This window comes from Argopecten irradians, chromosome 5, assembly GCF_041381155.1.
Source record: "Argopecten irradians isolate NY chromosome 5, Ai_NY, whole genome shotgun sequence".
In the NCBI taxonomy this organism is placed as follows: domain Eukaryota; kingdom Metazoa; phylum Mollusca; class Bivalvia; order Pectinida; family Pectinidae; genus Argopecten; species Argopecten irradians.
In genome coordinates, this window is record NC_091138.1 from 48,533,498 (window position 1) to 48,546,053 (window position 12,556).

Here is a 12,556-nt window from a genome sequence, read left to right on the forward strand (position 1 = left end):
TCATTTAGAATATTTCCAAATGATATAATTTCTATGTTGTGTACCACTCCACCATGTACTCAAACGATCATCATACTAGCAATCATTATCCTACTCACTTAGCCGCGGTGTATTGGTCCCCAGGAATATTACTTTGTCATTTGTGATATTGAAAATACAATGTAATTATTGTGTTTCATTCGTTTGATTTACTCTGCTCAACTTTAATGTGTAATTTTGCAAATTTGTTTTCGCATCAAAAAGTTAAAGTTTAATGAAAAGCAATAGCTAACGGCAGAATATGTTACAGCACCAAACAATTGCAAGATTCTCTCGTGTAGATTTTAAACAACGAATATTCATTTTATCAAAACGACACTGAAAAATATGAATGTATGTATGTCGACCCAAGTTATCAATTTTACAATTTGATTAGTCTATCTAAAGTTAAGTCCTCTGTTGCACGTCAATAGCATCGTATAGCTTTGAAGTTGGACGTCGGTCTCTCTATGGTCTTCAAGGTCTCTGAACTGCCTTCAGCTTTACTATGAGATAGTCCAGGGGGTGATATAACGTCAGTGATAGAAACCCATGGAGTACCGAGGATGACAAAATGATCTTTATAACTCATGAAAATATGTCTTATTACAATTTATGACAAATCAAACATCATATATTTTGATACCAACCTTTATGACCACTTATATGTTGCACGGCCGTGATATTGAGACTGGCTGCATCCAAATTGGCCACGGGCAATTTGAAAGTAAACGATTCACTAAAATTCGGAGAGTCTGACTTTTTGATAACTTCCGTTTTCTTCGATTTCACCACACGGTTCTGCACATGTAAGCACACTTTGACGAAGAAATCTGAAATAAATTATGGATTTTATTAAAAAGCAGGCCTTCGTTATTTGTGTTAATTACTGTAGTAGTGGGATACCATTATTATATGTACAATCAATATGTATAGTTTGCTTAGTTTTATCAAGGTTTCTCCATTTAAAATTCTCCATCGGCAGAGTTCTCAACTTACAGATCTTTCCCTGAGTTACTGTTATACTTTTCCTATGAATAATTTCAACTGAGGAAGAAGATAGGACATTGTCTTCTGCCGAATTAGCTTACTATCGTGCAGAAAAGAGTGACAACACCAACAATCAGCCAACTCGCTGTCGCGCCGGATTACCATGGCTAGTGACCGTTGTATTATGTTCTAAATCAAGATATATAGGGTCTGTTTGGGATATACGAACCCATTTAATCTAAACTTTCTTAATAGACTGATCTACTCTTTGATTTAAAAGAGTGTAAATGTCTATTTAGAGGTAAATGAGTCAAATGAGGTAGGCTAATATCAATTATGTCTTACAATGCGACAAAGTCAACTTTCATATTAACACGGATATATTTGTTGTAAGTATGCATGCACATTTGTTTTTCGTGAATTTCAAATATCATTATACTTTTTCAGCGTATCTGTGTTATAATATGGGGGTTTCGAGATACCAAAACGACGTGGGTAAAGCATTATTCACCGTCGATTAGTCCCACCTTTCGGCTATTGTTACATAACAAAAATGACGTCAGAATATGACATCACAATCACCGAAGGTGGGATTAATCGATAATAAATTGTACTTCACTCCCTTTGGTATCTCAAAACGAACGTATTCCGCAAAGAACACACTGTTTTGATTAATTCGTCGAAGCTATACCTCAACATTTGTAAAACCCTCTTTTTGGGTAGTGCGGAAAAAACTTATGAGTTTTATTGATGTTTTATTATATTGTTGTAATTGTATTACATTGTATTGGCGGGATTACCTTCTTGGAAATAATTTACCAGTTACGTTTCAACACTAATATTCTCAAATTTACGTGATAAGAATTATTGTTGTGATGCGTTGGCGTTTGGGAAAGCCGCAATGATTTGTAGATCTAGCGAAGTCATAATTGAATTGTCTGTTAATGATAAACTGCTTTTAAGAAATGTGCAGAAGAATCTTATTTGTATTGTCTACGATAGAACATTAACAATAGCAGTTTTCAATGATATAATTTCTTCGGGTTTTGTTGTATTTTTACGAATGTCTGGTTAAAATCGATTTTAAAAAAGTCTGGCCGAACTTGATTGTAATCATTCTCACTTTGTATTAAGATATTTTTTCACTATAAAAACAATCAGCAATACTAAAGAATTTGGGATAGGTTAACGGTCGATATCATGATTTTACTGGGGAAAAGCTTAATTTTCATTCAAATTTACAGACTATTCTCCTTTGCACTATTATGTCTGTAAACTTTGAAGCTACGCTATATGGTTGCTCCGTTGCACAATTCAATTCCTCTTTTAATCTTTTAATTCGTATTTTAACCAAGAATTTGTCCCTTATTTAAAGATTGACGTGAAAGAATACGCTTACTTTTCTGTAACACATGGTTCAAATATCATTTTTCCCTAAAAACTGATATTTTGTTTCTATCTTAATTTTTGCTTTGATAGTGCTTTCTTTCCAATATTATCAATTTGAATTATTAATTTATGCTTTAGATATTCATTCAAACCTTTATTCTATCTTTTGAAAATTCGCTATGCATTGTGGGTTTTTATGTTTCAATTCGCTGTAATTAACGTAATTTTTTTTAATCATGATTAATGCGTCAACATTAAAAAAAAACCAGCACCGGATTTTCGGTAATGTCGCATTTTCAGTAATCTTTTATGAATTATTAGCCAAAAGTGCAACGTAATGCTGAATTAATAGTTTATTTCAGCAAACATTGGGTCACATATTTTCAGAGTCTGACGTTCATTCCTCATTGACAACCAGTTGTTATATGATTACACTAGCAGTAACTCTGTGAGGATTTTTTCTTGTGCATAAAATTTCACTAGAATGGGGTCATAAAATCAATCTCGGGTTTCGTTAAAATGCAAAGTTATGTAAACACGATGAAATCACGAGAACATCACGCGAGATCTGATTTAATGGACTAGAAGCAATGGTATATTGCTGCTGAATTTTACGGTCACTGCATTAGGATTTTCTTTATTTGATGGGATGTAGTTCGGCTAGTAGTTTCGAGAATCTGTCAACAGTTATAGAGTTTCAATTTTGTTTACGTTATCGACACTTTTACACAATTACTTCCTCTGAAAATATCATACATGTACAGTTATAGCCTTTTGATGTGGTCGATGCATGTTTTATTGACCAAACAAAAAATATCGACCGAGAATGTTTTATTTGAACTTTGTTATATAGATGATCACAGAAAACCCAAGAAAATACTAATAGTATATGTTCTGAAAGACATTTTAAAGACACGTCAATTCAAAATGAAATATTTCACAAAATCCGGAAAAAAACAGAAAAAGACAATATGAGAACATTGCAAATTGGGTTATATCTACTTTTACTTTCTCTATCATAACGTAAATACGAGTCTGGACATGCAGATTAAAAATGAAATTGTTTTGAAAAGTCTGGTTAGTTGCATCACAATATGATAATCCAACAAGACATGTATAAAGTAGAAATTAAGCGAGAGGGAAAATTTCCGCTAATGAAAGGAAGGGGATTTGATCGCGAAAAATTCCTCCCGCCCGTAATATTGTGTATGCCGAAACTGTGTAGTATATCTGCATTTGTATAGCGGGAAAAATCACCCATCCTAACAGATTTTATTTGCAAATCACGAAATCAAGCACTCACGAAAAGACCTTTTTCAACAGTATATGATAAATGAAGAGAGTAATAAAGATTAAAACATTTGATATCAAAATCTGTTTGATGAAATATTTGTTAAGCAACTGAACAGTAACACGCTACTTTATAGCTCACGATTAAAACCTAACTATGCTCCGATTAACCAAGCCACCAGCCTAACCCTACCTGGACCAATTGCGTGGTCAATGGGTCTCATTGCGTGGGCAACCGGAGCCAGCCAGCGAGATAACCGCCAACAATGCCAATGGAAAGACGGATTTATAATCACCGGCGCCACTTCCTGCGTATAGGATATCCCCACCGGCTAATCATACATATACATTAGAAGAATCTTCAGATTTTTCAGTCTGCGGTCTTCGATGGCATATAGTATAGTTGGGTAAATCTAATTGTCGTTCTACTGTGCTATTTATCAAATGTATTGACTTGTATGTTGCAATTTGTATTTAATACGTATCTCGATAATCGTTTCCTGATCGTATATCAAATTACTACTTATTCTGAATCATATTCGTATTGACGTATACTCCAATCCCCAAGTGTTGTGACATATATACCGCGGCCATTTTCACGGGAATGATGTTTTCGAGACATTGCTATGATCGCGATTTTTTCGCAAAATATTATGAAATGGTTTGAATGATACCATGCATATATTCTTAAATCAATATCGTGAAATTTTAAACCGTTACAAATTGTTTTAAGATTAAACCGCGATTGACCAACGAAAATTACCGCCTAAACCTTATTATCTCAAAGTCAAGGGTATTGAAATAAGAATTCGAGTTAACAGAAGTAAACGTGTTCTACAGGTCTTCGAAACATACAAGCTCGAGATAACGAAGTTTGACTTAAGTTATGGTATTACCATGAGCTCCTTCCGATTTCAGAGCACGCCCCTCGAACACGCCCACCGTTAGCCTCTCCAGATGATTGTTATATGACAGCGACACGAGAAGTTCGCCCTTGTTTGTCACCGTCTGAAACAAAACCAAATCATTTTATGATAAAAAGACAAGATATAAAGCTGAAATGACATGATGCTTGTGGCGATTGAGTTTTCTTATTATAACGCATCTTGTATTTATCAATACGTCCTTTGCTTTGGATGACACTATTCTTTTATAACAAAAAACTTGAGAGAACTTTAAAAAGCTTAACCCCCCTCTCCCCCCCTCCCCCGCAAAGAAAAAAAGAGCGATTTTAATGGAAAAAGTGCAAATGTCGAAAATCGCAAAATAATGGCACTGCGAAAATAAAGTTGGGCACAGGATCAAAGTTATTGAGCTCCGTATCATTATACCTCCGTCACTTCTCGTTCTAAGTCTCGCCATATCACAAGCCTCTCGTTACTTTCACCGTCGTGTTCCTTCAGGGCGTATAGCGCATGCCCAATGACATTATGTCGTTTATGACGATCTACGTCGTAAACTGTAAATTTTAATACTCTGTCCTGTAGCGACCTTGTGGAAACCTGTAAAACAAAAGTTATATTTGACAAGAAAACAATATAACATGTGGATGAGGTTGATTTAGTGACAATTATTCCAGATGCCTCAATTATTACAATTGAGCTATTATCGGAAACCATAACCGCAATGATATTTAAAAATTAGGAGAACTTGCAGGAATTGGTATGGCATTGTAACATTAATTATGCATCTTAGTCCTGTCACGAAAAACTATAAGAAGGAATTGAATGAACATGGTCACCATGTTTAAATATATGGTGACTTTTTATGAAATATTATACAACAAATCTATAAATTTCAACATATATATTGCATTGTTATTGCATAACGAACCCTGTATAACCTATAAAGAAATCAAAGCCTATATCCGAAAATGATGATTATACAAAACAAAACCAAAAGTATGTGTGGCATTAAATAACATTATTTATATACGATAGTGAGTGTTATGCAAAATATTATAATTGTTGATTTATCATTATATGAACTTCCATGTTTATTTCTGCTCAATGTTAATGAATTGAACCATGTTAAAGTCCGGTCACACTTATAAGTATACTCTAGCGTATTAAAATTGAGAAGGCAGAAGAACACTATGATAGGTTGTGTCTTTTGTGTGGCAGAACGTACCACAGCCTACCTTTTTGTATTATGACCGAGCCTTCTGCACTACGCTAATATACATTAATGTATTATAAGATACGTTGACACGCACTAGCCAGAGGTAGGTAGTGGTGCGATGCCATTCCGCCTAAAAATACATCCAATGGCAGGGAATTTGTATTCTCTCATTTACAATATAGGGAACAGCCAACTAAATACAAAAAGACCTTTGAAATGGCCCCAGTGCATACAAGATTGAGCCCAGGATACCGGCCGCTGATTGGCTGGCTAATTATGAATTTCAAAGGAAAAAAAATTCGACAGGTAATAATTTCTAGATAACCATGATATGAATTTGGAAACTCATATAGAGATTTAGTTTCAAAATATCAATTTTGATAACGAAAAGGAAGATAATTCGAATTTCAGGATTTTTGAGTTCAAAATGCGCATGATTTCAAAATGGCTACCCTGGTTGGAGTTTGAGGTGATGACCTAAACTTCTTTTTCTATCCAGTGTTATATGAGAACCTATACTTGAATTATAGAACACAACAGCTAACTTATATTCAGCTGCTTTAATAATACATTACAAAACTTAAACAAACTTTAACAGTGTGATCTATGTAAAATTATTTAGTTAGTTGCTCTCTATAGTAGGCTATTAGTGCATGTGTTTGTTCAGGCCTTGACAATTTTATGACATATATTTCTAGTCGTATTGACTTACTTGAAACACATAACTCTCCTCAAACTTCGGATTACAAGTCTTCTTTTTGAATTTCGACTGGAGGTAGCGTCTCTCGTCTGGCATCAGATAAATTCTGAAAAAAAAGAAAATCTGATTAGCAAAGCACAACAAATATATCAGATTTCAGATGAATTTTACGTTCAAACCGGATTAATCAAGTATCCATATTATAAAGGCTGTTTTAGCACGCGCACGCAAGCAACTATGAAACTTAATTGGCTTTGCTGTCCATATTTTACCGTTAATTCACACCAAGGAGATGAAATATCTTTTTTTTCCGTAGAAATTTATTACCTTCTGAGTTATATCCCTTTGATGACAGTTAATTTCCTTTAAGAGTGCATTCATTATACAATTTTGCCTAATACAGAAAATTTTGATTAGAACCTAAGGCAGATTATAACACATATTTCCTGAAGAAACCATCCAATGTTTCGATTTTAGCCTAAAGGACACATTTTCCAATCAGCCAATCTGTTAAGAATTGACATAAAACTCTGGTATGAAAAGTATACAGATGAATATTTCATTGTCTATGTATTTCCCTTAGAACTGCAGAAAACTAATATAGAGTTGAACCTTATGACTTCATGTCAAAGGTTCCATTGGCAAGATGATATTTCGAATTAACCAAACCTTGTCGAATGATTCATGCCGGGTTTTGGTGCAGCCATTATGCTAACTCGAATTAAATATGATTCTTGAGTTAAACAAACTCGAATGACTGAGGTTTAGCTTTATAGTTTAGTGAAATATTCTATCCTCTTTGTTTTTATTTATCTGATCATTTTTGTGACAAACGATACCATTGATACTTTGTAATTTAAATAAATGATTCTATTTTGCGTTATTTATTTTACGAGTTGGTCTGACGATAGACCTAATTTTGTGCTTAGCCCATCAAAAATGACGTAACATTTTGCAACTTTATCTGTAGTAGAGTAATTCTGTTTTAATTTTGTAAACCGACTAATTGTCGCGGCGACCAAATGTCGCATTTTCATGCTTTAAAATTTTCACGACGAGAAAATTTTTGTGATTTACAATTTCGATGCTCTATTTTTTTGTTTTCGCGTTATCATGCCTAATATGTTTTTTCAAGACGATTTTTTTTTCGTGATCTACAGTTTAAATGCTCTATTAAACTTGTAGTTGGAATGTTTTTGCGGATATTTGTTTTCGCATTTTAAAACCTTACGATTTTTCACGATATATTTTCATGATTTACAGTTTAAAGGCCCACTACCTTTCCTTAACGGCCCATTATTTTTTTTTGATTTTTAAAATGGGAATGTAAAACGAGATTAATAATTTTGTAGAGTGAGAAAAGTTATCAATTTAACGTAAATAATACACTTATTATCACCTCCTAAACAATTTAATTAAAATAAATAAAATATTAATTTTCATAACGCGGGTCGTCTTTTGTTTTCCCCCGTCGCCCTAAATACCGCGCGGTAGTTGGCTATCACTGCGGCAGACGGTAAAACAGCGAAATGACTCTCCATTGTTATCATATATTACGCAGGAAATCTTGCATATGTTTGGTGTTGTAACCTCATCTTAGGCCATCGGTACAATGTATATATTTTCTGAGGTAATTAATGTTTTCAAGAAATCTTTATATTTTGTTCCGGAAAGGTAGTGGGCCTTTAAATGCTCTATTATACTTGTAATGGGATCGTTTTCGCAGAGATTTATTTTCGCGTTTTATACTCGTCTGCGAGCTACGCAAAAGTTAATAGCACGCAAAAAACAGTTGGCTTACAGTGTATAACATTTTAACGTAAGTAGAAAAACTGGATGAATATCAATGCGAATCGTTTGAGATTTCTGTTTTTGTAATTGCTGAATAAAGCGGAGGGTTTTTCAACACTGCCGTCATCCGGATTTAGCCGTGGTGGCCGAGAATATGTTTCACAATTGCCAGATAGCAACAATACGATTCTTAAACGCTTAGCCGTGTTGTACGACGAGCACTCACGCTAGGATTGTCCCCTGGGTAATTCTTCTCTTCTTACATGGAAGCTTTAAGCTAGCGACCGCCAGATATCAACTTGACCGATAATAGGGCAAGACTAATTCGTGCCACGAACCACGCATATATCTAAATCTCGTCCGACAAATAGCTCATTACCTACAAATGAAGATGTATCGCCGGAATTTATCGAACAAAAATTGGTCCCCTCTTCAGTACGTTTTGTCCGACATGTCGGCACCAGTGTGTAGAGTCCACTAATCAGACTACCAGACATACTGTAGGTTTCGGGACATAAAAAGGTACCGCTGACACAAATAGGGTAATAGAAATGGATAGTATGACGTTTACCGTTTTAGCTTTAGCCCGTGCGGTAGCCGTGACCGGTCACAGCGAACAATGGCGAAGGCAATTTGTTTCTAGTCTATCGTGACATAGGGAACGCTCCCCAATGTTTAACATTGGTGTCCTAACGTTTAGAACTTTCATACTTGCATCAACTCTATTTGTGTAGTTACTATCAACAAACATTTTAGCGTGCGAATTAATTTGCAAATTTCGCAATCAAAGAATATTCGCATCTATATATGCGTCTATAATCTATATTTATATGGCTTATATTGGTTGAAATTTCAATTCTATTTTAAAATCCGATAAGGTTTATTTTCGCGAACATTTTTTAAAAAGAAAATCGCGATATTAAGTTATTGGTTTTTAACAGAAAAAATGAGTTGTGGAAAAGACACACAAAACGTCAAGCAACTTCAAAACATGAACAAAAAGGTTAAACGGTTTAAGCAAACCTCTGGAGACCAACAAAATCCTTCGTTGTAAGCATAGTTCGTTATACACATATTGTAGATATCTTTTAGGAACCTTGAGGAGGAATGGAACATATAACGTTATAACTATGAGTTTTTTTAAGCGCAACATTATAAACGTGATTTTCTATACTAGGCCTATAAAAGTCTTTGAGTGTTTTAAAAGCTCATCCATAGAACAACAATGGTTGTGTTATAATAGACCTGCGTACAATAGATGTAAACAAACATGTAGACGAACACGTTGTATTAGTGTTATTTCGGACTGAAGAAGGCCCTATAGTGGGTAAATATAATTTTCCATAGAAATTATTTTTGAATTTACTTTGAATTTATTTCGGCCTTTTATTTCGGATTACATAATATACAAGCTTTATATCTTTTTTACCTAACGCTTCTGTACAAGTGTTGATAAAAAAGAGCGAAAAAAAATGAATTTAAATAAATGATCCAAAAAATGATTTTCCTTTCCATTTTTTTTTTAACGAGCATTGCCATTAATACAAAAATTATGTTATCATCTTTTATCGAATAAAATGACGTCATAAGAAAATTTTAAACATCACTAGAATAGATTGAATTATAAGGTTAAATTTTCTTGTGATTTTATTTAAGGATAAACTTAAACAGATTTTTTATATTATAAAGGTAAAACACAAAAAATCTTCGTAAATTCTCACCATAAATAGCTTCGGAGTTTATTTAGAGTAAATTCTGGTTTGTGTCTTATGAAAAAAAACATAAAAAATTCAAGTTAACACTGGAAAAAAATCATAAAAACACAAATTAAAATGTTTAAAAGTTTGGAAAAGGAACAGAATGTTTATGGATATATATATTTAAATTGCCATTTCATTTATGTGATACCCTAACATTTATGGGCAATTATGGAAATACATTTCGACCGCATTATATCGCATATAAATTCAAATAATGATCAAGAACTTCTGAGTCCAGCCCCATGTAGTGTATTCATTTCATTTAACATCCATTTATTGATGTACTTATCTGTTTTATCTGAAGAGTACTACATACATGCTATTGTAATGTATAATTTGATATACAGTGTCTACTTGAAATACTCAATGCGATGCCAGATGTACATGAATCTGCACTTAACTTCGGGAGTAATAGTTTATATCTATCAGACTGTTTGGCCATCGCTCCTTTAATGACGCGGATAAAATCGGTCCCGACAATGTAATAGCGGAATTGTTCCAAAACATTTAGATTTAACATCAATATTTGCATTTTTCTGAAATGATGTGTTAAGATTGTCAAATAAATCACGTGTGTAACTGGTGAAAAACATAAAGTTCCGTGCACGTGCTCTCTCCCAAGGGTGTGTTTTCTTTTCAAAGTGGATAGAAATGTATTTGCACAACTTTCAAAATGTCAGTAGTCCCAAGAGACAGTCCAGACTTCTTACACATAAACCGATAGATAGGACGACATTCCCGCCCGTCAACAGTCGCCACATATATGCATATTAATACATGTATATGTATGTATGCACAGAAGCATTCCCTGGAGTGTTGCATCGGACCAGATCGATTAAGCCATCACACCGATTCGTTAAGAATATCATTAAATAGCGTGTGTAGATCTCTTTTTCCTGTTCTGTATTCCAAATCGCTCACGACATCGAGTTATTTTCTCTGGGAATTTGCTAATTACCTCAAAAGATGCTAGATTTTACACATTGGATCATCATTAGAGTGGTCTTTCCTCGAGTCGACAGCAATATAAATCCATAACTTAGGTGGCGCTTTAGACTTGACTTCCGGTCTCAGAATAGATACAATCTTGATATGCATACTGCGGTCAATATATGGAAACATGGACATTTCCTGGCAAACGTGATGGTCACCGGATATATATTTCCGGGAAATGGGTTTTTGTGTATTGTAAACATTTGCAATTCAATAGAAATGTTGGCCTCGTTTTCTCTCTCTTATTTTGCAGAAGAAAAGGCAATGTCTTAGCTTTTAGATTGTGCCAGACGGTTAACAACGCCGCGCTGGCATATCAAAGGCCAATCATTTCCGCCACAGTAAAAGTCTATTAAACACAAAGCAAGCAAAGATAAATCAGTCGGTATTACATCCACGTGAAATGTTCTTCAGGATACGGAATCGTTTCGTACATTACCAGAATGTATTCACCGATCTGCACTGAAAGAATACAGTTAATAAATAATCCTATTTGATGAAGAATCACTATAGATTTGTTTCTAGATTCTGCATTTCAGTTGATTTTTAAGGCACCGCACAGTTCTAATCCTTATTCAAGTCAAGATTACTTTTCTCCCGCATACCAGAGTCATGTAATGAAAACAAAATCCTATTACACTTCAAGATTATGTATCTAGTCTAAATCAACAAGGTCTTCAGATGCATGTTGTATTTAGAGAATTATTGACGATGTTCAGTTTCATGAAGTTTAAAAGTAGATCAATATTGAAAGCAACATACGTTTCCTTCCCCGTACACCACAGTCTGTCCGCCATTGTCTTGTCGAAGCGCAACTTTATAATGACGTCATGTAACAGTAACGTCCCTATACATTCACGTTAATTAAATCTCTCACCAATTCATTAGTGCCCGCTTCCCCGAGTACTATTGCAAATAGTACCCTTCTGCATAACCAATCAGAATCCAGTATTATGTCATGTGCTTTACTATTACTACATTTTAACTACTAATAAAAATTGGACATCACTATATAAAAACAAATCATATCAAAACTAGTTAGATTGCAAGCTCCAAATATGCATATAATTACAAGGTGTTATACGGTAGAAGCATATCTTTTAGCTGTTACTTGTTTCTAGCAATTTTCTCGCCAGAATAACCTACATCGCAAATATAATGGTATTTAACTTTCAACATTGATGAAAACAAACAGAAAGAAATGTGTCCTTTCAGAATCAACAATATTTGTTTGTTTATCTTTAACGGCCCATCGACAGACAGGGTCATTTAAGGCCAACGAATATCGAGAGCTACCAATAAATCCTAATTATGATGGCTACAATATAGAATTAACCATTAATTGTTAACGACCAATACTCTTCGACGTAAACTGGGAATAAAACAAGACCCATCCTCTACCGTATTTGTAAGTAACCTGATTTATCCCATAACTATGCACGTTTAACAATGGAAAAACCATGTGATAAATTCCATAGCAGTTGGTTATCATTTATGTTTACAC

The 12,556-nt window shown here is 34.2% G+C and overlaps 1 protein-coding gene across 3 annotated transcripts in view; it reads right to left on the bottom strand.

The window, feature by feature from the left end:
* Positions 1-12,556, bottom strand: part of LOC138324110 (synaptotagmin-15-like) — a 155,585-nt gene that overhangs the window by 10,379 nt on the left and 132,650 nt on the right. For all 3 annotated transcript variants that reach the window (XM_069269180.1, XM_069269181.1, XM_069269182.1), the window contains 4 exons: positions 6,521-6,614; positions 5,019-5,189; positions 4,584-4,695; positions 669-851 (listed from right to left, as the gene is read on the bottom strand). In XM_069269180.1, the coding sequence (XP_069125281.1) occupies positions 669-851; positions 4,584-4,695; positions 5,019-5,189; positions 6,521-6,614 (560 nt within the window). The remainder of the gene's footprint in view (positions 1-668; positions 852-4,583; positions 4,696-5,018; positions 5,190-6,520; positions 6,615-12,556) is intronic.